A 25824-nucleotide genomic window follows, 5' to 3' on the forward strand; every position below is an offset into this window, starting at 1 on the left:
CTTGAGAAAAAAAAATAGGCTTTATATAGCATCTATCCAAGTGTTTCCATCTTGGGGTAGGACAAGATGTGGGGTTCAGAGGTTTCATTTCTACTGCACAGAAAATCCTTTCTTCCTGGTAGCTCAATGAGCTGCTCACCTGGGCAGGGACCAGGCAGCATCCCTCAGAGATTGCTTCCTTTACCTCAGCTTTGGCTGAAGGCCACAGAGAATGGGCAGGAAGAAGGAAAGAGCCTTTGTCAAATGCAGTCATGATGACTATGTCATGTGGCAAAATCAGCCAAGGAAAGCCATGGCTTTGTCCTCTGGTAGTTCTTACCCAAATCCAGGCAGAAAGCAAAGATGATAAGCCCCGGACACACTTTTACTGCGCACCAATGAAGCTGACGCCTAAAACATCAGTTACATCTCAACCCCCGGGTTCTTTAACCTTAAACTAAGGTTTGTTGAACCAATATCCCAGATAGGCACAAGAAATGTTCACTAAGGAGGTCCAGCTCCCTCAGAACATCCTCCCAGGCCACCCTAGAGCCCCACATGCCTGCTCCTACAAAGAAAGGACTCACACCCAGGGTACTACAGCTCAAACACACACATCTGAATTATTACTTAAAAGCTAAGAGGGAAAAGAAAAAACAAAAAATGGACCTTTCTGAGGAGGCTATCCTAACCCTCAAAGATATTTGCAGCCATACATACATAGCTTTTCTTAATTTTCAGCATGAAGGAATGCTGCCAAAAACCCATAAAGCAGTGCACAAGTTCTTTTAGTATAGAACTAGTTTTCCCCCCAGCCCTCCCAAAATGGTGATAAAAATCTTAACGGAAAGAGATTCTTTAATTTGTCTCCCACAAAGAGCAGGAAGATCTTTGGGAAGGATGACAAATATAATCAAAAGTCATGGCACATATTTCTTATCAGCGTTTGAACAAGATGTGTTTATTCTTTTGGCAATGATTTAATTTGATTTTAGCAAGCACTCCAAACCCTGCATCACCACTCAGCTAAACTGCAGAGAAACCAGAGTCCCTAAAGAGAGTCTCTCTATTGCTCTCATCTCCCCAGACAAGGATGCAGGAAACTTGAACAAGACCAGACAAACTTGCAGGTACTCTCCTTCACACCCAATTTTGTGCATGCTTCCTCACAAAAGTTTGTACACAACACAAAATTCCACATGTGGAGGTGAGGCAGGAAGACACAATGACATTCAAAGGGCTCCTGTTCATCAGCACCTCATCATCCTATAAATAACCAACCAAAGTCTCTCTCCTTTTCACATCTCCTACTCACAAACACACAAGAACAGATCTCCAGGGTCATCAAGTCCAGTGCTCTACCAACAAAGAGCTTAATTGGTCTTACAGCTGACCTAGATCAAATGCTGGGATAGAATAAGCTGAAAAAGTGGTTGAAACAGGTTCCACCTCGAGCCTGTCAGGCTTCTCCCATCTCTCAGCTTTTCCCAAGCAGATTTGACTCATTTGGGAGGAAGCCATCTGACCGTGGCGCTGGGCACCACGCTCACAGGCACGGGCGGCCCAGGGCCGGGGGCGATGGTGCGAGCTCACCGCCCTGACCACACAGCCTGCACTGGGGCTTGTGCAATGGCCTGTTCCCAGGCTGGGAATGCATTCCCAGGGCGGAATGCACCGCACAGCCAGTGTGTGAGGACGGCAGAGCTCAGCATCTGCCAGCACACAGCCAACATCCTATGGTGGCAGGGCAAAGCACGCCAAGAAATGGGCTTGGGATGAGAAAGGACTCCCTACTCTTCATTTTAAAACTTGATTTTAATACAGGGGAAATTACTTCCCCCCCCCTTAAATAAGGTCCATTTCTAAACCCAGAAGCTAGTCCGTACTAAGTTTTTCATGAGTAGGAAGGTATGCCTGCCTTGTGACCAACAGCAATGGCTCTAAAATCTGAACTGCAATTACTAGCAACAACAAAGTGCTGCTTCTATTTGCACATTGAGAGCTTTTTATTTTTTCTTCTTTTCTGAGGAAATCATGCCAAAGTCTACTTCTTGTTTGGAAGCTTAAGATGGGTGAGGTTCATCATCACCAATATATTTTAACTGAGCATTAACAAGTCTCTCTCTCTTTTGAGACAAGTCATTAGCGAGGCTGCCCTTCCTCAGAAACGAAGCCACGTCAATGCTAATCGGGTTTTTCCTTCCCCAGAGTACAATGCTTTGCTGGATGAACCAAGTCAGTGCACCTTGTTCAAATCCAAGGAGGTAAGAGGGAGAGCGTGGGGGGGCGAAAAAAAATAAATCAGAATTAAAGCCTTTTAAAAACCTCCCCTGACAGCAACAGTGACGAGTGGCATTTAAGCGGAGCGAGAACGCTCCTGAGCGCATCGCTTCTGACAGATGAGCCCAGCCAGTCAACCATAGGGACTCCACAGCCCCACCGCTGCTATTCAGCGAAAGTTGATCAGATAGCAGCAGACAAATAACACCAAGCAAACACTCCAAGAAGTGCTCTCTCCACATTTAAGAGTTTATAATTAACCTAGGGGAAAAAACAACAAAGTCACCCACTTGGGTCTCCTGCACGAAGGAACCACGCACACAGGAGTTTGGGCTCCGGGGGGAGCACACTGGTTTCAGTATACCTCCGGCTCTCCCCGAGTCACAGACTTGCCATCCCAGGCGTGCAAGCCTCGAGTTAACTTCAACAGACTTTTTCCTCACCACCTGTCTCATCCCCTAGCTATGCTTTCGCCCTTTCAATTTCTATTTTATTTTCTCTTCCAAGTGGCTGAGCTTCTGTCTGCACTGGGGCTTGTACCCCGTGTCCTCCACTTGAAGCCTTTTCTTCAGGAATACACACGCACACACAACACACACACAGAGCTTTGGCTGCTTTGCCACTCTGGCAAGTGTCAACACAGCTGCTGTCTCCGCTGGAATGTAAACCAATATTGTCGTTAGATCTCCCTCAACCCCTGGTAACTTCCTCCAAGATTTGCACAGCGTGTGGCAATCCTCTCCACTGCCACCTTACAAATCATCGACCCAGCTGGTTTAAAACCAACTAAATAAATAATTTTAAAAAATTAAATCAAAGCTGCGCCTGAAGTTTGCGTCCCACTCACGCCCATGAAGTGCAAATGGCTGTAGAAAGCAAAATGCATCCATTGTACACACATTTATCTTCACATAATATGCTTATACAAACACCCTGTGTAAAATACCTTGCTGCTGCAAGTTAGGAGGCAAGGTATTAACAGCACCAAGTAAAAGAGGTACTGGTGTGGACGCTAACACAGCATTTTCAGCGGAGAACCTTTGTTTGCGTTTAATTTTACTCAAAAAAGTAACCAAAGAAGGGATTTATAACACATTTCTAGTTATTTCCTAGATACCATTCACTTTAAACCACAAGCAGCAATTTTGGCAATAAAAGACTCGTAAAAGAGTTATAATGCAGACAACACAGCTAGTATTCAGACTGCTACAGGAATGCAATCTGTGTGCATTGCCCACCATAAACAACTGCCTTGCTTTGCTTCTCCAATGAAAAAGAATTATGTTGGCTGATCAGGGTTCCCAAGACAAATTCACTGTCCCAAACAAAGATTTGAAGTTCACTCTCCTTCAGAGTCCAACAAACTTCTTCCCATTGAAAAATGCAAAAGCCTCGCAAAAACAAGTGTATATTCCGCACCTAACTTCAGGGGTGAAGAAATCGCAAGTATTCACTAAAAATAAAAATACGTTAGTGATATCACAGCTCAAACCCAGAGTCCTTACCTCACTATACTGGGACTGGGCATTGTTTTCCAGGTACAACATGTTAGCAGTCAAATTGATCAACGCTGCTGTTCTCTCTTCTGGCTCCAGGATTTTGACAAACACCTCCCACCCCCTAGAAGACCCTAAAAATATGTGATGCTACTGTGGAGATAACAGGACTCGGAGTGTGCCTCTCTGCATAATTGAAGTTTCCCTTATATACCTAACTATAGGCAAGGAGGAGGAGGTGGGGCTCTCCTGCCTTACCTGTCCAATCTGTCAAAGTGCCACCTGGAGTCCTCCACTCCAATGGAGAGAGGCCTCTCCCAGCTCATTAAGTAGTTAGAATTCCTTATCACCAATCTCTAAAAAGCAAAGGGAAGGGAAGGGGGGGGGGGGGGGGAAATGGCCAAAAAAAGAGAAAAAAAAAAAAAAGACAGGCAGGGAAAAGAAAGGAAACAATAACTTTCCCCTGTCACTTTTCTACAAGTTTGAGAACTCAAAAGAGCCATGGAATTGCTCTAAAGGAGCAGCTCCAAGAAATTTCTCCTATTTATTTTCTACAAAGATTCCAGGGCTGGTTTTTTTTTTCTATGTACAGGCTTTGCTGCTACCAAGAACCAAAACGTTCAGGAAGGGATTCAGATGCAATGCTCGACACTAGTGGTGCAGTAATGCAGCCAAGTATTTGTCTGCTGCTGTGTGCAGATTTGGGACAAAACCCCCAAGGAGCTTTTTGAGAATCCATCACTGGTTCCACACACCATAATCCAGCTACATTCTCTGGCACCTGTGTGCTCCTATCCACACTCGCAGTCAACAGGTCCTGTGTTTGCAGGGCATCACTCCAGCTACATTTCCCCCACTCCTTTGCAGCTGCTTCAAACCTGCATCACGACTGAAAAAACAAGTTAAAGACTGCAGCTCGCCCAGATGGACTCACGGTGTTGAATTAGTATACGGGAGAAGTTTTTGGGTGCCTCTCAGTAAAAACCGCCTGGACAGGACGCCCACGGCAAACTTTTCAAAAGATAGGAAGAGCACTTAGCCGAGATCTGCAGGACAGATCCCCGCTGTGATTTTACTCCAGACAAGCAGACAAAGCCCGTGTGCTGTGTCCCGCAGGGAGCCGCCGGAGCGCGCCGGGTGCGAGGTCGGAGCTGCGCAGGCGGCATCCGAGCCCCGTGAGGATAGGCCGGGCAGCGGGATGCACGGCACAACAAAAGGCAGCCGCACCGAGCCAGGAGAAACAGAACACCTTTCCAAAGGGCGGGGGGGGGGGGAGAGAGGAAACCAAACATCCAGATCAGAGCGTGGCCCAGCCCGCCCAGCCTAATGACAGCGCTCCGAACTTTTGAGTTCGTCAAGCAGGGCTCTGCCGAAACGCAGAGCACGGACTGCCAGGGAACACCGAGCCTCCCGAGCGAGCGACCACAGGGGCTTTGCAGGGAGGGACAAGGGTCCTGGCAGGGCTGCCACCCCCACACGGCCCCAGCGCCATCCCCGCTTCTGCCCCGCAGCTGCTGCTGCTGCCACGCCTCGCCCCGGGCATCATTTAACCCCGGCTTCTCTGGGCATGCAGGGAGGGAGCCCGGCCCACGGGGACAGGGAGGCCAGCGGGCCGTGCTGCTCAGGGGGCTGGCGGCTCCTGGGCTGCCTTCCTGGCACACTCTCCAAATTAAAGGACACTGCAAGCTCACCAGCCTATTCCAGGCTGGAGCAGGCAGCACATTCCTATGGCTGCCACTAATAAAACGGGGCCAAACCATCTCCAGGCAGGAAGCGAAACAAGAAGAAACACAGAGCAGAGGATTACGGTGTCCCACTTCCCCTGCCGCAGCCCCTTGCTGCAAGAAGCAGGGGTCTGATGTAGCTCTCACCCCGCAAGCAGAGCTCACCGGAGCTGCTGGGTGCAACCAAAAGGCTGGAAGAATTTCCAGCGCAAGGAGGCACTTCTGAGAACAGGCTGCAGAGAGGAGCACTGAGCCCTCCCGACCTACCAACAGCAGCAATATCCCAGCTCAGGCCGGGGCCACACACACACACACCTTCAGTGCTCCTGAGCTGCCAGCAAGAGCTGCCGAGCACGCAGCCAGTTTCTCACATCACAGGAGCAGCTCAACAGACCTCTTCCACAGCCCCCTGCCCTCCTCTCCCTTTTCCCCAGCACCACCTTAGAGCAGGGGCTGTGCCCGATGCGCTTATCTGATCTCACCCGATATGGGCACAAGCCAAAAAGCCACACCAGTGCTAATCTGGAGCTCCAGGTAAAGTTTGCAGGGCGCGGCCACAGCACCGTTAGCTGAGCAGGGCACCTCGCAGCACCACTGCAAAGCTTACACAGAGCTGGACATGAAGCAAGAATTCATGTCACACGTGGATTTTCTGCTGTTAAACAGTGAGGAAAAGTTATGACGTGCTCAGATAACCACTTTGATCCCTAAATACTGTCAAGTTATTGATACTGGCCCATGAGTTCAAAAACTACGAAGGGGAAGGAGAAAGCACATACATAAATCTCCCAACTTCAGCAGGTCATTGCAAAAACCTATTTCATAGCTATGCTATGAAACTCAGATGGATCCTCCTTTTCCAGGTCATTAACGCGGCATTGTTGTGTGAGGTATCTGCCATCTTCTGCCCCACAGGTGGGCTGGAGGTGGCTGTGGGTGAAGCAACACCCAGATACAGAGAGATACGTGAAAGTTTATCCAAATAGATCTGCATGTCAAACACGAGGAGAGGTGTATATAGCATGAATAAATTGACATGTCAGCACAAATCCCTGCCCTCTGTACACACAGCCCCGACCTGGCTGTGTTTCAGATGCATTACCCTGTGCGGTCACCTTGAAGCAGATGCTGGACAAGCGGCTTTTTGCGAATCACAGCCCAGGCACAAGTGTGTCCCTCTCATCACCCCAGAGACCCGAACTTTGTTTCACTGGCTTCAGATCTAAATGCACTCTCCTCGTAAGATGCTCTCCTGTCTCACAGGCTGCTGCCATGCCTCAGATATTCACACTGGCACCCACGGCACAAGCAAAAAGTAAAGGCTTGAACCTTTCTACCTTATCACGAGGAAGAAAAGTTCCCAGACCCTCATTTGATTCTCTCCTTTTGCAGGTACAAAATTTTCATATAGATGAGCCTCCAACAACCTAACAGAAGCCAGGCAGCATCTCTGGGGTTTTCAGAGGAAAACATGATTTCCTGAAATACATATGCTTAAATGGCTGAGTCATAAAAGCAGAAGGACACCCTCACTCTCCTCACACTACACACTCAATTTTCAGCTGTGGGACAGTGATAGTTATAATTTGTCTGAGCCTTCTGGACAGGTCTCCAAGGGAATCATCAACTGCAATAGTCTGAAGTAATGGCAAGACAATCTTTGTAAACAGAGATTATACTTTATCATACCAATTAGCCTAATCAGAAAAAACAAACAGATTCAGGCAAAGGCCCTCCTTTCACACATTAACTAGAATTACTTCATGCTAAGGCCCGATGAATAAGGTTTAACTCTATTTTTTGAGTCCAACAAGCCCTCCCCCACCCCAAACAGAAAAAGAATAAAGTAGAAAACAAAGAAAACAAAGCATCGAGAGAAAAGCCTGGCACTTATGCTCTGGATGCTCAGTTGGATTGAAATTAAAAAAGTAGCTCAGCCTCAGGAAAGGAAGTCTCCTTAAAGTAATTTACCTCCAATACTGTAGGAAACTAAAAATAATAATTACTAGTTAGATTTGAAAGTTTCAGCTGCAACCCTCCCAGGTCTGACTCAGATATTCTAGAAAGCTTCTGGCAATGCTTTGTGGCTCCTGCTGGTATGCCGAAGAACAAAATAAAATGCAAACAAGACCCCTAAGTTTCCAAAATGAGCTGTCAGCCAAGTCAAACTGCTGATTCAGAGTTTTTGTTTGAATGCTCTTTCCCCACGTTCTTACATGGTTCATCCCAGCTCCTCTCACCAATACCATGGGCAAGTTCTCAATAACCCTCCTAAGTCACAAGGTAAGTGCACAAAATTGTGACAATTAAAAATGTCATTACCACAACAACTGCAGTGTTAATTGGAGATTGTGTAATGTCTTGTAGAAGGGGGGTGTGTGTGCATACACACTTGCCTGCGTGTTAGGCAGTTCATGCAGAATTTCCTGCAGATCAAATAAAAAAATTCTGCTTAGACCTCTCCACTCATATAAAAATAGCATCTGGATAGACTGCATCATCTCAGACTGTGACATTCACTTAACTCAGAAATGTTTACAAATGAGGACTGAGATAACAGGAGGAGGAGGGAAAAAATAGAACATAGTTTTTGGTGGATTTTTTTGTTTCCTGTTACCTCTGAGTAACTGCTGAATGCTCAAAAAACAAGCCTCTACCAATTGGCTTTGACCGTCTTTCCAGTGCAGATCCTACAGGGACAGATGCGTACTCTGTGATAGTAGGAAGCCAGGTTAAAGAGCAAAAAGAAATTACTTTAAAAAAAAAAAACAAAACCAAACCAAAAATCAACCTGCATTCTTGAAAACTCATGAGGAGCTGATCTTCACTGCTCAAACCACAAGGAAGAGAGGGAAAAACAACGTAGTCCCTGAAACAGGGACTTTCCTCTTTTTTGTTTTTAATCCAACCATTTATGGCAAGACATTACAAATAAAAAAAGAGATGAGGTATAAAAGGCAGCATCCTACTTGCTGCTGACTGCTACAGCCTTGTGTGCATCCCAGCAGCACATGGAACTGCAGCTGATCCATACACAAGGGAGGGACCAGGCACCTCCAGCTCTTAGAGTAACCTCTCTGCTGCACCTGGGAGCACAAATTCCAACCTCCTGGTTGCCTCACCACTGACACAGGGACAAGTCTGAAGCCCAGAAATTCCTTTGAAATGCACTCAAATGTATGAGCCTTCACATTACAAACATGCCCCATCTGCAATTTAGTATTGAGGATCAATCCCCTCTTCTAAGGACTCCTAACTGCATTTTTTTTCCACATTTTAAAAGTTCGGGGTAAATAGTTGGACTTGCCGAAGGCAGGAGAGCCCAGCTTCTAGCTTTGCCCATGGTGCAGGTCGGCTTCTCCTTCCCAAGGAACATGCCCTCCCCAAGGCAATCGCCTGTCACAACAGCCCTGCCCTCCGACCCTGGGTAAACATCTGCACACGCTGCTTATTTGAGCTCCTACAGTCTCGTTATCTCCCCCAGAACACCCCTAGGGCTAATTAGAGAGTTAATGGCATCATGTCAAGAGATAACGCTATATGGTGGGGGAGCAGGGAGAGGGAAGGTGGAAAGGAATTGTGAAACAAAACCAGTTCCCTTCACAACCGCTGTGCAATATTGGTTTAGGAAGGGCGCAGGCAGCCCCTGGGGCCTCTGCCCTCCGGCTGCCGAGCTCCATTTAATGAGAAAGAGCAAGACACTCCTCCAGAGAGATTCAGTTCTCCAGCCAAGGTGATGCAAGGTCCCCACACCTTCTCCACTGTCTGCACAACCAAAAACCCTGCAACTCCATCAAGGGTCATTCCCACCAAAGTGCTAGCAGTGATTGACCTCACACAGTTGGTGTATGACATAGGAGGCAGACAAAGCATACAGATCATTTATCAAAGTGTTTCTGCTTATTTCTTTATCAAATTTTCCCACTTTTACTGTACCCTAGAGATTATTTTTAAAGAAAATTGCTTTCATGATGAAAGCTTAGAGGTAAAACCATCTGGACACAGGTATCTGGGCAAGGCAGCAAATAAGCCTGCAAAACTATCAGCCAGCAACTTTTGCACTGGTGAATGCAAACCCACAGGTCAGTAGACACTCATGCATGTAAATGTGCCCAGGGGACTCTGGGGGTTCAAGCTAGGGCAGCTCTTTGGTTGGAGTAACACCCCTCAACATTCAAACTGCATTTGTGCCTCATGAGGATCTTTGGATGCTCAGCACAGCATGATTGACCACGCTCAAACCCCCATATTGATAAAATACTTTCCAAAAGTTAACAGAGAGGAAGTTACATAAGAAAATTCATGAAAATTGCTCCTAATTGGCATAAACAGTCCCAGCCTCCAGCTGGAGACAGGACAGGGCTATGGCACAAACCTGCACCCCCCGAGACCAAACTCTATCCAGGGAAAGGGAGAAGGAGATAGCCACAGATTACAGAGCTTTTGTTTTCAGTCAGAGAAAGGAGCACCTGTTGACAGACCAGGGCTGTTCTTGCACAAGCAGTTGAGGGGAAAGTGTTGTTCTTCCCTTATCTTATATAAACTACAGACTGGTCTCATGAAATGCACAACTGTTTATAAACGCACAATCAGAGCAGCTCTTTCCAACCAGCCTCTGCTCTGCTGCCAACTCCCGCCCACCCAAGCCCTTTTACAATAATCCAGTATTTAAAAGAAAGTTACCAATTTGCAATAATTCGAGAAGGTTCTTCCAAATGCCTGGTTACACCCTGGCCCGGCAACCCACTGCCATTCACACTTCTCCTGTTAGCACATCACTGTTACCCGATATTGCCCAGGCACTCTGGAGTGCGACATGCTTCCCGAGGCAGGAAGCCTGGAAGCCTGTTTTATGCCTTTATTTCCTATGAAGAAATGCTGCACTTTGCCGTGCTGGTCTTCCCCAGAAGATTGATCACTTTTGTTTCAAACTTGTTTAATTTTAATCCAGTCTGGACATCACGATGAGGTCCACCATACCCATCCATGCTCTCAAGGAGAAATAAAAGTGCTTCAGGATACTTTTGCCTTCTATTTAAACAGGCTGGAGGTAGAAGTCCATGCTTTTAGAGTGATAGTTATATTTACTGAAAACTCCTCTGATCCTTCATTAATCTCTGCAAATTCAGCTGCTGATTAGAGTTCAGTCAGCAGTGAGCAAATGAACCCAGGCCACAAACCACTCCTTAAATCTACGCTTCACAGAGACAGATGAAATTTTTTGTGACTGCCTGACAATTCACTCCGTCGTTAATTTCAGTGCTATCAAATCAGTGACAGTGAGGTGGACAGCAGATGGTAGAGACATTCAGTAGAAAACACTACCTAGTCCAGAAGTCTCCTCATGAAATATTGGAGGAAAAAAATAATAGCCATTAAGAGGGCTGTGGGCAGGATCTGCAGAACCACAAAGCAACATATATAGTGAGACTTTGGATGCCTAATTCTCTTCAAAGCAAGAATTCCAATTAATGCAAGAGAGAAGTTTTAAAACAAAAGCTACACCCCACAGCTGGCTGCAGCACAGACACTTTGGCTGTGCTGGACAAGGAAGGGGAGCAGGACACTCCCAGGGCTGCGCTCCAGGTTTGTCTTAGCCTGGAAGGAGAAACCCCTCCCCAGCATGGTCAGTTCTGCAGCTTGAAACAGCACTGTGAGGTGCCTCCCATCCTCTACTCACCTCACCCCACAAAGAGGGGTACCATAAAGCTTCACAAAGTTTTCATTTGGCTGGATATGCACAGCTCAATTCGTCACCCTTCCAGCTAAGAAAGCTAAGAAAGAGAAAAGTACCTTATGTTCCTTCTTCAAACAATTTGGTTTAGAATTAAGGAAAAACCCCAAATGAACAAGAAATAACAACACAAAACATCTAGAGGAAGGCAAATTTTGGGGCAAAAAGAAGACCCTATCAACTAGGTAGAAACAATTAGTGAAGTTCCCATCAAGACAGCATAAACCTTAAACTTGCTCCAGAGGCAAAAGTGCCTACAATCTATTGTTTCAAGATCAAGATGCCATTTAATTAAGTGTTTGTGCACACCTTTTAAAGATTTAAAATAAGCACCAACGCATTATTGCTCCATACTTGCTCCAGGAGCACGCGTAGCACCGTGGAAACCTTTGCAGGCAGGCCTAGCTGCTTGAGGAAGATGTTTTCTGAGGCGGCTGCTTCTTTTGTTTGGAGGAATTTGCATATAGGCAGAGGACAAGACTTCAATTACCACACTCTTCCATGTCAGGTGCTCATAGCAATAGAGCTAGGGAGTTAAAGCCACGCCTCCTGAAACACCCCATTTCACTGCTCTCCCTGTAGATTTGTGCTTTGCAGCTTAAAATTAGTTTATTCCTTCCCAAGATGAATGGACAGCTAGATGCTGAAAGGGAAGAAATATGTAAAGAAATTTTAAATATACTTCCAAAATGATCACACAGCAGACAGATCACCCATTAGTTTTCTTCACTACCACTGAGAATCCTGGGAAATGACATTAAAAACAAAACACTTAGTGTAAGGATACTGCTCATCAACTGGCTGCATTCCTACAAGAAGAAATGCAGCCACTGCTGGTTGGCAGCTAGAACTAGGGCCAAATAGCACAGGAAAGGGAGCTAGGGAAAATTTATTTTAAAGACACATAAATATGTCTTTAGAGCCCTGTTACACACAAGACAAGGGAAGTCTTCAGACTTTGATTAAACTGAACATACAGATACATTCTTTATATTCATTCTTATCTGAAAGAACTGACCATTTCTAGATCTGGATCTGCAGCCCTAAATGTGATGATTAGATCATTTGAAGGGACCTACATGGCAGAAGATTAAACATCCAGCAGGCTTACAAAGCCAAGCCTAAATTAGGAGAGCTTCTGAGTTCAACTGCAAACAGGAGAGGTGCTGGAGGGAAGCTTCCAATAGAATAATGCCTTTGCTCATTATGGAAATGTCTTTGCATAATCTCAACTTTCTTTGCACAGCTATGGAACGAATAAATAACCACAAAGAAGAGAAACTTGGCAAGCCTCAAACTCTCTCAAACAAAAACCAGACGGTAATAAAAGCTTTGATCACATCCCTGTGCTGTACAAAGTCCTTCCTTCCCTCTTTTCTATGGTCAGTCCTGGAATACTTACGCATGGAAACGGATGGCCACACAAGCCACTTTGCTGCATCTCTTTATCAAACCAGCCTCATCCTTCAGGTGCAAAACCATTTCCCAACAAAATGCAAGGCTGTGGCAGCTGCCAGAGCCTGTGGCAGCACACATCACGTGTCATCAGTCAGTCTCTGTACAGAGGCACTATTCCTGCACTGCTCACCACATCAGCTCCTGTACCCCGCCCTGCTGTGGGTACACAGGGACAGCCTTCCCATCCCACAGTTCCACCACCCCATAACCAGCTTTCATCTGCTTCTTCAGCCTTTACCTTGCAACAAGCAGAGCTCTCTTCTCCTGACCCAGAAAAACACTTTTAAGAAGCAATTAAAATTAACAGAGTTCAGAGCCTGTGCTCTAATATTGAGGTGTTGGATAGGATGCAACAGTCATGCAGGACAGGAGGGAGGGAGCTTTTTCTGTCTATCAGATGTACAGGTCCCCCTGATCCTGACCACAGGTGTCACGTGATGTGGACCAGGAATTCAGTGCATGGCCATCAAATATGAATTACTGATTTACATGGTGCTAAGGCTGAGAGCACACACAAGACAGCCAGCAGCCACCTTAGGCCAGAACAGCTCCTCTACAGCTTGCTGGGCTGCAGCCTGGGAATGTATGCTGTACAAGGTGGTTTGGTGGCTCCTTCATGAGCCTACAGCAGATTAAATATGTGAAAGGTTTCTTGTTTCCATTGGGAAGTATCAAATACCGACTCTGAGATGTGTCATCGGTAACAGGACTGAGGCTGAGAGCCTCAACACCTCCATCTCCCACACAAGATGCATGCAGTCTGTCCATCCTACAGCCTACGTTACCCCCACCTCTATGCATTAAGGACAGCAACAGAGCCACAGAGCTGAAACTCTCAGTTTTGAACTATGAAATACATGCTGCACTTTCAAAATTTCTGTAGTTGCCAGGCCTGGGATACCTACAGCCCCTAAAGCTGTACACCCAAACCCAGCCCTACACACACCACCGTCCCCAGGGCAGAAACCCACCCCACAGGCTGCTCAGCACTGCCTAATCAAGCCACACACAGCAAATCCCCAACGATTATTTGCAGATGAAGGAAAACAAATAAATTTTTAAAAACCCAAAAACATAAAAAACCATCAACAACCAGAAAAAAAAAGGCAAGGAATTCTCTCTGCCTTTTATGGGGAGGGATGGATCCAGGTTAAGAAAACTCTGACCACGGCACTGTCTGGGGAGCAGACATTCCACTGAACTGGTTAGACAAGGGGCTGCAGGAGGACGGCTTGCTCAGGGGCATGACAAGAAGGTATGTACAGGGGGCGGGGGATGAGCTGCTCCATCCCTCGGGACAGCACTCCAGCTCCTGCAAACGAGGTCCCCAGAGCCACACTGTTGGGATGGCGGTGGCAGAAGACTTACAGACTCTGCAAACCCCTGAAGCAACACTTTCACCAGGGTGCTCCTGCTGAAATCCTTAGCCCAAAGCAGCTTTGAGTCTAGACCAGCAGCTCTTAGCATCAGTGAACAGTTTACAGGACTTTTAAAAGACAGTAAATAAAAGCGATTTTGCACCTGGTAGAGCAGGCTGACAGCACTAAAAGGGCTCCAGGACAATGCAGGGGTTATTGCACTGCCACACACCCACTCCTTGAGAGAGATCTCCAGACCCCTCCTCCCTGATGCCCCGGGGCATTTAACCAGTCAGACACAAATATAAAATTGCTATAACACTACCTGATTTCTAGCACTGCAGGATATAGGCTTTGCAATCAGTGTTCATCCTGAATGGAGGGAACTAGACACCACCCCACCACACCCCACAGATCCTTGAGCAGAGTAGAGGCTAGGGACCACCTTCTTTGGTACACTTAATGAATGGCAGGAGACCCACAAGGACACACATGCAACTTACCTTCCTGGCCATCCACAGCTCCTTTCCACACCAAGGCCATGGCAGAAAATAAGTGTTCTCCACACCCACAGGGACCACCAGCCCTTCATTCCAGTTATGCAAAAAAGGCCGGGGTTTCCCAGTCTGCCTGTGGTTCACACCAGGGGAAAGGAAGGGCCACAGCTGACAGCCAGGATGGGCCACCCAGGACATTGTGAAAGAGCCAGTCACAAGGCACACAGCTGGGGAAGGTTGTGCCAACTGTCTAACATTATACCAGACCCAGAAAACTCTTCCTGACCCTCTCCAGATCTTTTCAACCTAAGGCCGTGCAGATCACCAGTTTCTTTAACCCCTTTCTTACACAGGCACAGGAAGATTATACCTTCCTTAAAACAAGTGCATAAGAACTGCAAGGTCTCAGCAAGGGACAGGGCTATAGCCCAGATGAGAGAGGTTTCTGTGTCACCCCAGCCTTCCTCCCCAGGTTTCCACCCAAAGAATTGCATTTTCAAGGCAATGAACACAACTGATGGGTGTTCAGCAGGGCAGGACTTGTACTCCTTTTCCAGCCCACTTGCAGGACAGTTTCTTCAGGCACTGCAGCTCCTTCCCCACTACTAGATCTGTTGTGAATAAGCACTTGCACCCGCAAAAGTCAGATAATAATAATAAAACAAAATACCAAAAATATCCCCCAAAACCAAAAAAACCCACAGGTTTCACCAAGACAACTCTTAGGCTCAAGGATGGACATCTTTTAAGATGGCAAGTTCCATTTTTCAGCCATAAACTGTGAGAAGGTGCAATGCTGATTTTAAAAGTTGATTGGAATTGCTTTGAAGTCCACACAAAGACAATTGCTTTAAATAAACCACTCTTAATTGCTCTGCACCCATTTAAATCTCACATGGTGATGCATTTTGGAGAAAAACTGGCCTTGTTCTTTTCCTAAGACAAATATAATACTATAAAGCACTCCGTCTTGATCTCTGTGCTCATCTCCCAGGGCCCCTCTGTTTCTGCTGCATTCCTTTCTGTTTATCTGCCCTCTTCAACCCTTTGCTGCAATCAGCTGCATGCAGCACCTTGTGTCTAGAAGTGACATGGCTGAGGTTACAGGAGAGACAGGTGCAAGGGAAGCTCGTGCCCCGAAGCCATCCAAAGGAAAAGAGAAGCTGGAGGGGAAGAGAGTTGTAAGGTATTTTAGATTAAAGCAAACACCTTGCCCCAGGCTACACATTCTCTGCCAATGAAAGCTTCAAGCCCCAGAAACAGCAAAGCAAACACAGACTTCTCTGCAAGGGGAGTTGTCACCTGTCAGGGATGTTTGCAAATTTATAGGGTGGTGGTGGTGGTAAGGGGAGTAAAAAGAGCTTTCCTCATTTTAAAAGACAGGCTGTTTGCACAGGTTTGCAATGCATATTGTGCTTTGTGAAAGCTTTTGTCCAGCGTTCAACTGAGAGAAGGTGCTGTCTTCCACTGAAGACAAACTGGAACATTTATAAATGTACATACATTAATGTACTCCGAGCTGCGGCCTTTACGGCAAGGGTGAGGATGGGATGGAATTTCCCCACTCCCCCTTCAGCTTATCACGTCAGTGAAAAACACTTCTTAAAAAGAAGTCACCCGGCAGCCTGGCCTCTTCCAGAAATGCCTCCTGCAAGGCTGGGCTCAAACCCATCATCAGCGAGAAGTAACTTCATAGAGAGAGCTTCTCGTCCCCTTCCCAGGCAGCAGTGCTCATCTCAGCAGTGCTCAGAGAGAACAACGGGAAGGGACTTTCCATTCGTGTTTCACTGCAGGACTGACAGGAGACAGAGACCCTGAACAGGCCTTCAGCGAGCCCAACAGCCACTGCAGTGCTCTGCAGACAGCTTGGAGGAACAGGAGATGGGGAAGTGAGCTTGTGCTCAATGCCACAAATCCAGATTTGAGCATGGAAGGAGAAAAGTTACTGCTAATGACCTTTAAACTGTTGGGGATTGTTTTTTAGGAGGACATAGTTCAAACAGACCATTATAGTCCACTTTGAAAATCAGAATCCCCTCTAAACATGGAGAATCTTTTGGACTATTGAAGAGACACCATTTCACTGGAGCTGTGCTATAATGGTGGAAAAAGCCAAGATCTAGATGCTGATGGAAGGCTTGCAGCCCGCCAAATGCCAAATCAAAAGATCAGACGTGATGTAGTTTATGTCTCCTTGTGCACTTGGATTAGTTCACCCTATTAGCCACACACATACCCACCCTCAAACTGGCTTTCTAACCCTTTGCAACCTTCATGGAAAGAGAAGAGCACTGCAGCCTCCCTAGCAGTCACACCAGTGCAGCACTGACAGGGCAAACCTCTTGTCACCAGGGACTGTAACCAGAATGACCCAGGAGCTCCTTCCTGGCAGACACAATCCTCCAGGTCACTAATACAACCAGGATATAGACTGCCAACACACCATCACTGGGCACATCAAAGATTGTGGTTGATTAGCCAGAGAATTAAATGACAGCAGTTTCTCAGGATGGAAACGGTACAAGAAAATCTACAGATACCAACACAAACTTCACTTTATTTTTACCCTGAAGCATACAAAACCCAGGAAGAACAGAAACAGGACATGAGCAGCTCCAACTCCTGAAATACCTCCTGCTCCAGCCTGCAAGAAAAGTACCTGGCCTTTTCAGAAGAGCTATAGCTAAGAAAGAGCCAGTCTGTTAGTGCCAAAGGCAATGAGCCAGCAACCACCAGTGCCTCATCTGCATTCTAGTCTTGAGCCACATCCCTGAGACACCCATGGCCAAGACTCATTACAAACACTTTAGTCTGAAGAAACAAGAGGGGAAAAGAACCCAACCACGGTCTTAAAACAAGTTTTCATTCATATATGACACTCAAGAGAAGAAAAACCAGAGATGAACCTCTGGTCTTAGCAAAATTGCAACTCTGCTCAGAATCCAAATTATTTTAACCCTGAGGTCAAACTAGCTCTAAGCAGGGAGAGTGCAGGGATGGTTGAGTAGCCTGTGCAAGAGGCTCCTCAGCTCTCCTGCCAGTTTAGCTGCCTTGTCCCTCTCTCCTGCTATTGCTGCTGCAGAAGGAGCAGGTGAGGAGCCAGCCAAGGTGGGAAGATGGCCCTGGGGCAATGCAGCTGGAATAGCTCCTGCAAAAACTCCCCTTCTCCCCAAAGGTTAAGGAAGTTTCTCATTACTCACCCACATTGGGTCATTCAGCTCGGTGTCCTGCACCCGCACACAATCCATGCTGATCTCAATTTTGTTTGTGGAGCCATCTTCAGATGGGCCATCGATGAAGTTTAAATCGATTGGCTGAACTGAACATATTGGTCTGGAAAGGACACAGTAATGAAGTTAAAACTGGCCAAGTTCTGTTTTCCACCACCCCACCTTCTTTCCCTTCTCCTGTGCCCAGGACGCTGGCATTACAACGAGCCAGTCTCCTGACAGAGTAAGGAATTACTGAGGAACAACTACTCCTCACCACTGTATTACAGCAGCCCCTGAACAGCAGGGCCCAGAGGGACATCTTACTTACTCTGAGGCAAGAGCAGAGGAGTCAAACTGAAAGACAGAACTCATGGAGGACTTACAGCAATTATTGTTTCAGCATCAGTCATGGCAAGTCAGGAATGGGAACAGAGTCAGTTTTCTTACAGTCAATGGACCTGACAGGGTAAACTCTGCACCAGCTTCACCTCCTCTCCCTCCCTGGCATCAGCAAGGGGAAAACATGCAGCCTGGACACAGTGATGAGCCCATTTCCTGAGGGGAATTGCCAACCACAAGGCTTAGGAAGCAGCCAGCTCAGCCACCAGAGGCCTGGCAGGGAATCAGTGTCACTGCTGATCACCACACTTGGTCTCCACAGCCTGGGTGTAGGACCTCTGGAGAGCTCAAGAGCTGTCAGCCATCACAGACTGACACATCCAACCATCACATCCATATCTTATCAACAACAGAAGACTCCAAACTCCCCAGCATCAATCCCCTGAGCAGCCTAATTGTAAAGGCCCTCTGTACTAAAACACCTTCCATATGTTTCACATAAGGGCTACTTACTGTTCCAGGAAGTCCCAGATATGCTGGATTACCTCTGGGCTGAGGAATTCCCTGGGCTGAGAGCTCTGGGACATGGCTGACCGGTAGTAACTCTCCTTCCAGGAGAAGGGGCTCGGAGTTTCTACAAACCTTAAAAAACAAAGGCAGAAAAGAAACCAAAAAAACAAAACAAAAAAATAACCAAAAGAAGAAAAACACACACAAAGACAAGTTGAATGGATGAGTCCAGCTTGATGAAAACCCATAAATAGAAGCTATTGTGTGAAAAAGGAGACACGCTGAATGCCTGAGACATTCACAGCTGTACAACACACATTCCACACTGCTACAGATGCTGTATTTAGATGGAAGAGGATTTGGCCATCCTTCCCTGTAAGTTAAATACCTCTCAGAATCCACTGGGATGCTGGTCATAAGAATCCCAGAGTGGGGAAAAAAACCCCGAACAAACTACTTTCCATTTTCCCTCAAATAATCAGCTTCCCATATGAAGCAGGTAGTCTTTGCAGCAGATGAAGCAGCTAAGCAATGTGGGACTCCACTGTCCCAGGCTGTTTGCTTGTCTAAATGGCACGTCCTTCAATGATTTAAGCGACTTCTACACCCAGCCACTGCAGCTGAGATCTTGAACTAAGTTGTTTTTGTTTGTTTTGGGTTTTCTTGGGTTTTTTTCTTTTATTAATTTAAATAATAATATTTTTGTTTTCTTTTTTATGGAAATAAGTTCAATCACATTAGATTTTATCTGCTTGTCTACTGCCTTCCCCCAATTTCTGAGCCAGACCAACTGATTTCCACCAGATCTGCTAATTACCTTGGCCATTTTTATCCCCTTAAGCCCCCACAAGCCTCACAGAAATAGGTGGGCCCAAGAGGAGCAGTGACAGAGCTGGAGCGCTCATGCCTTCCACAGCTGCACATTCTCATCCCACTGGCCAATTTCTAAATTCAAACACAGCAGCTTTTACACCCATGTCAAAATACTTGACGGCTGTAGGGATGTAAAGAGGAAGGGAGGAATTTCTCCAGTGTATTTGCAGTTGACAAAAACTCTCAGTTCAACTTCAGAGTATGAGGCAGGTGACCACCCTTCCTGCTACAGGGTTGGGGGTGTCCTGCAAAATTTCCATACAAGAGTCATTTCAGCACAATGCAAGTAAACTACCTCATTCTCTGCCAGGGGAATGGCTGTGGCAGGAGCCAAGGTTATAACTGGATTCCAAAGAGAACTGAACTAATATTTCCTTTGGTACATATTGGTCCTGATTTACACAATGGTCTAAACAAATTGCATGGAAGACCCTAATTTAATAAGCTGCCAAAATTAAGAAAGAGTGTTTCAGAGGGTGGATTACACTAGAGTGGTTTTACTCCACTTTTCCTGAAGTATTTACTTCTGGCTGCTGTCAGAGAGGGATCTAGCTCTCTTTATTGAATTTTTATAGCCTCTTTCATTATGAGGATGACTCTGGTCTGCAGAAAGCTGGGTTTTCCTGACCTCTGCTATCCACAGAACTGCATGCTCTTAGAAAAGAGCAGACTGTTATTCTAAGCTAAAGGAAATCAAAGTGGCTTAAAAGCCTCCTGGAGCATCACTTCAGTTCCTCATCCTTTTTGTGATTAGAAAAAAAACCTCCAGCACAATTTAGAAGTTCATGAACAGCCAGAAACAAAAATGAAATGCAGAATTTCATGGGTAATAGCTGTGCCCCACAGATGGGAACACATGCCCACACTACATGTGAAAAAATAATCACAAATCCTCTGAGAACAGCAGTTATCCCAGAAAATACCCAAAATTACTCCTTTCATGCTTTCAGCGAGGTAAGACACTTTCAAGAATGCTGTATTGAAACCCAGAAGAACAGATCTGGCCTAAAGCCTGTCATATACACTGCAGGTCAATGCCACCACGAGCCTTGGAGGAGCACAGTGGGAAGCTCTGCAACCTCCTCAGTTCCTATTGAGGAATACCCTGCACCCAGCCCTGGCCACAGAAACCCCATAATGGGTTCTCTCAAGCCATCAAAGTGCTCATTTTTAACAATTGTTTGCCAGTTATCACAACTGCTCTTGACTTGTAAACTAAAAATCACTTTTCATTGCTACACAGACAGGAACTAATGTCAATAAAAGAAGAGCTAGAGCCAAACTAGACCTTTCTTTCAAAAAGTCTCAGTGCAACAAGGTTCCTGCATGCCATGGCATGCCTCAGATTTGGTTCACTGCTGGACACAGTTTTCAGTCTCAAAAAGGCAAAATGTCCCAGTTCAGCCTGCCTGCTCTGGTCCTGGTGGTCCTCTTCAGCTGCAATTCCACAAACCTGTCCCAACCAAGCAGTGCAGGATCTATCAGCTGCACAGACTGATAAAGCCAGGTTTGTTACTCTACACCTTTGCAGCTAACAAAGCTGTTGGAAAGCACTGCACCAGTTAAGGACACAGCTATATGTTGCTTTTTACTCAGTTTGGTGCACCCTGTTCTCAGATGGGAAAAATCTATCAAAAGGTAGGAAAACCAACTTGAGCTCAGCACAAAGCTGCATGCAAGATAAACTGTCTCCCTCCCTGTGAGCTCAACAGAATCTAAACCTAGTGCTATTATCCTTAACTAACAGCCTTCAACATAGAGGAGAACCCTCTGTCTACTAAACACATACTTAAGTGTCTGAATTTTCACTGGAAAATAACATCTAAAGCCTAAGAAAAATCTGTGTGTAAATGTCACTACTTTAGTTAATTGTCTTTTCCCACATCAGCAAATACTCTGCTTTCAGTAAAATATTCACTGAGTGCCTAAAGATAATAAGAAGACTGCATTGCTTAAATTGCTTGCATGAACCAGATGCTTTTTCCTATTAACAGACATTTACACAACATCCCTTGTACCTACATCCTGCTCATCCCAAAGGCCATCGCAGGAAATAGCACTACTGAACATAGCCTCTTATACCAAAATACAACAGAACAAGGCATAGCACTAAATTTTGTCTAGATTGTCTTTGTTTCAAGTCTATAAGGTAAGTTCCTGCACCAACTGCTGAACTATTTGGCAGGATGCTTTTCAAAAACATAGAGCAGTAACTGCACCAGGAACTACAGGGGGATTTACAGCCCCCAGCAAACTACAAGCTGAATAGGACATTACATCCACAAGCCCCTCCTTTAAAAACCACCAGGGGATTATTAATAGCAAGTTAAGTCTTCTCACAGAGGCAGCACCTCACCAAGAGCAGCGTTCCTTTGTGCAGTGCTGGGACACTTCAGCGAATCCCAGGCCAAGTTTCAGGCAGCTCTGCCTTCTCGCTGAGGTCCTATTTATCTGGCTGAAACAAGAGCAGCCCAGAGTCCAGGTGGAAGCACTTCTCCAAATGCACTAGGTGGGCTGCAGCCTCGGGCACGCTGATTGCTGTGCTGCCCCCTGAGCACTGCCCCAGAAGAGCTGTGGAACAGCCCTGTGAGTGGGGACGTGTCCCAGCTGATCCCCTTTGCCACCCCACTGATGAGTGACATCTCTGCAAAACACAGCAATGGCAGCAACACGTCCCTGTAGCTGTGCCCACACAGCACTCTGTTCCACAACCTTCCGGGAGGCTGGGAATGTTAAACTTCGCAAAAAACCCCCCGGACCAAAACCAACAAAAAAAAACCCCAACCAACCAACCGAGCAAACCAAAAAGCAACTCACCCTTCCAAAAACCAACGAGCAAAGCACTGCTTTTGCCTCTCATAAGCTGTGGCCACAGCGCTGTTGCCTTTCCCCGGAGCCCATCACAGGAGGAAATGGAGGCCTGGCTGCTGGGCCCAGCGTGACATAAAAGGGGTGCCGAAGTGGAGAGAAAACAAAACCATTCCTGCTTCCACTGCTCACTCTAAATGCATCCTTCTATTGTTCACCACATCACTCCCCTTCCTACCTTCGTAACAAAGAGATTGAAGATAAAGAAAAGAAACCCCTCTCCACCCCAGGAAACAATGACAGAAAGCTATTCAACTCAACTACTCCAACACAGCAACACTTCTCACCCAAAATGCCACCTTTCACTGCAAACAATCTTTCTTAGAAAGGGCTTAAACCAAAGCACCCAGGTTGAACTTACCACTGGGGAAAAGCCACGAGTTCCCGAGGAAACCACGAGCCAGCCTTGGTACCGAGCATGCACAGCCCAGCCCAGCCCCTCCTCGGTAGCTTTGGTGCTTAAAGGCAGATGTCACCTCCTTGCACTGATACAGGGTCAAGTGTGACACAGGGTGCTGCCCCAGCACTGCTGGCACGTGTGTGAGCCCAGCAGCCTCCTTCCAAAAATAAAGACTGGCACAACCAAGAGGTAGCTGGTTTCCTTTGTTTTTTCTTCCAAAACGGGCTTGGTGCCACAGCACTCTGAACTGCTCCCCGGTTTAATAGCATGGTTTATGTGGAAACCAGAAATGGGTAAGGTATTTCAGGGAAGCCGCTGTGTTTGGTTTCAAGAGGTCCAAGCACCTCCATTTCTCCATAAGTTCCCTCAAAAACTGGAGCACTGGTTTGGTTTGTGTTTCTCCTGTAGTGTGCAAGATCTCAGAAATTATCAGTATGGTTTATAGGTGCAGAACTTTGTGTCTTCATGTTGGTGTAAAGCCACATGGTAAAATTTTCTAACATTAAATCTTTCACATCTTTTACAGCAGGGACAAGAAAAATGATTCAGAGCTTTCTTTCTGCATCTTGACAAAACTACAAGGTGTTGGTTTCTGCTTCTCCCCGTGAGATGTCTATCAATGGTGTACAATTTTCTATCACTGAGCCTGCAGTTCTCAGTCAGTGGATATGCAGATGGGGCCAGAGAAGTCTTTCTCTGTAAGCTACAAATTTCCCTCTTTTTTCACAAAAAGTTATAGTCCCCTAAAGAATATGCTAGTGGAGTACTCAGGAAACCTTGATGCAGAGAGAACATCTGTTCTTATGAAGAAAGCACTTCCATTTTAAACCAATGTACCCAACAAATGATTAATAATGTCTAAATAATGATATCTAATATGCTTCATTTTATTCATAGTTCTCAAAGTGCTCTACAAAGGAAGATAGTATGATTACTCCCATATTACCTGTGAGAAAACTAAGGCACCAGGAGAATCACCACATAGAATTACTCACCATTAGTCAGCAAGCCATAAATACAACTTTGGTCACCCGAGTCCCAGTCTGGTGCTTACTCTAAAAGGAACTGGTGATTTTTGGGTATTTAGATAGAGACATTCAGAAAGGCATTTCCTCAGGTAGACTATACACTGTACCTCCTACACTAAGAAATTTCCAAATGAAGAAATTTCCAAAATGCTGATGCCTAGAAATGAAAATCAAGGGGCTGCAGAAATGCTGTGACCAGCTTTAAGACACACACAGAGTTCAGGGTGGAAGGAGAATTCCAGTCCAGACTAAAACCTAATCTTCCTTCCTGAATTTATACAGCATTTAACCCCTTTAAAATTCCTTAAATCCATGTGCATATTAACATATTGGCCCTCAGCCACCACAGGGTGTGAGCTGGATAGAGATTCAAGAGGAGTCGGCAGCTTCAACTCCAGCAGTCCCAATCCACGTGCTCGTCCCTGTCTTCTCCAGTTACACCTTGAAGCCCATCAAAAGCAGTGGTAAACAAACGATTTAAAGTCCACGAGCATTACAGCTAAATGCCTGAATCTTGGTGTCAGTTGTATTTTTAGTTTTTGCGTGGGGAGGGGGCTCCTTTTCAGATCGCACCGTTAAAGCTGGAGGAACTTGGCAGCCCTCGTCCTGTTGGAATTCCCCCTGCTCCGCATTGTAACACTGCAGTGATTTGTAGACATCGGTACCTAATGAAGCTCACAGCTGTGCAGGAGAAGGATGCAGGGTCTGGCAGCACGGGACAAGTGTGCGCCTGGCAGGCGATGTCATCTGGAATTCCCCGACTTGTGGAGCTCTCTTGTCCCCCGTGCCTGGAGCAGCCACCCTCAGCCACCAGAGAACACCCTGGAAGCACCCCTTGTAGGCCTTTTCCGAAGGTTACAGACCTTTGGAAATCCAACAGATTCCTTGCTACCCCCTAAGCAGGAGGCAAAATGAAAACCAACTGGGAGATAGGCTCTCTACCCCCTCAAGAAGATTGCAGTTGAATTTCACCAACCTCTATTGCACGTCTTTCTGTGTCTACTTCATCAACAAGCAGCCTCTCTTCCCAGCATGAATTGCACTGCAGAATGCATTTTTCCTGCTTCTTTCTTTGCCTGATGCCATGTTCCAAGGTCTTAGCTCACACAAGCCCAAAAGAGACTGACTCATGGCAGAGGCAGGCTGTGCTGAACTGAGCTCACAAGTGTTTATTCTCCTTTTGATTTTTAAGCTGGGTTTTCAGGTTTAGCATTTTAAAATTTAGACTTCCAGCAAGTTCTTGAAACCCTTCAGATTGCCTTTGCACATAATGCTGCTCCTATGTGCCAGTCCTAGAAAATAACTCTGAAAGAATACTAACAGATGCATGGGATAGGAAGGACAAATGTAAGAAATAACAAACACCAACACAGGATTCTTTTGAGACAGAATGTAACTTTCACATACTGTTCAGTTTTTTTTCCCAGTTCCTACATTTGCCAGATATTTCACAAATCTGGTCTCTCACAAAAAAAATGGACAGCAGCACGGGTTACAAGGAGGGGCAGCAGTGAGAAAAGTGGTCGAGTTGCACAGGGATATGCATTAGAAAATGAAAGATGACTGCCAGAAGGGTGAACCCTGATCTCAGAAGTAGCCAACAGCCAAGGAGGTGTGGGGAACACATGAAGGAACAGGGAGTGGCAGCAGCAAAGGGCTCTGTGACACAGCTGGTGTCCTACAGCATCTGTCAAGGACAGACCAGGGAGGACTGTTAGCTTCTCCTGCTCTCTAGGCAGAGGATGCTTGTCCTGCACACACTGTTTCAACTGTGAGCTGTATGGTATTTAGAGGAAATCAGTTCTGTCTCACAGGAATATGCTGAGTGCTCTGCTAGAATCTACTCTAACAGTGCATCCTGATCTCCCTTTGACTTAGATTGTCTTTTGGAAGCGTGTGTGTGTGAGATGAAGGGAAAGGGATAGGAAGGGACAGTTCAGCTTCCTGGTTGCTCTTTACTCCAGTCTTCAGTGCACAGGCAACACTGACCTATATCAAAGAAAGTGAAACTGGCTGTACAGAGTAATCCTCCTAATTCACCATGCTGCAAAACACAAGGGGGATTTTT

The 25824-nt window shown here is 46.1% G+C and overlaps 1 protein-coding gene across 4 annotated transcripts in view; it reads right to left on the reverse strand.

Moving 5' to 3' along the window:
* Positions 1-21919, reverse strand: part of TP63 (tumor protein p63) — an 86131-nt gene extending 64212 nt beyond the window's left edge. For 2 of the 4 annotated variants that reach the window (XM_088061001.1, XM_088060999.1), the window contains exons 1-3: positions 21817-21919; positions 18591-18719; positions 17727-17859 (exon numbers count right to left, since the gene is read on the reverse strand). In XM_088061001.1, coding sequence (XP_087917127.1) covers positions 17727-17859; positions 18591-18664 — 207 coding nt within the window. In that variant the 5' untranslated portion in view covers positions 18665-18719; positions 21817-21919. Of the gene's footprint in view, positions 1-3764; positions 3904-17726; positions 17860-18590; positions 18720-21800 lie in introns of those variants that run through there. The other 2 variants (XM_088061000.1, XM_088061002.1) reach the window with 2 other exon arrangements.
* Between the last annotated feature and the right edge of the window lie 3905 nt (positions 21920-25824).

Source organism: Pseudopodoces humilis, chromosome 11, assembly GCF_049639895.1.
Source record: "Pseudopodoces humilis isolate 2021_Gansu_Grassland_sample_001 chromosome 11, ASM4963989v1, whole genome shotgun sequence".
NCBI classification, from domain to species: domain Eukaryota; kingdom Metazoa; phylum Chordata; class Aves; order Passeriformes; family Paridae; genus Pseudopodoces; species Pseudopodoces humilis.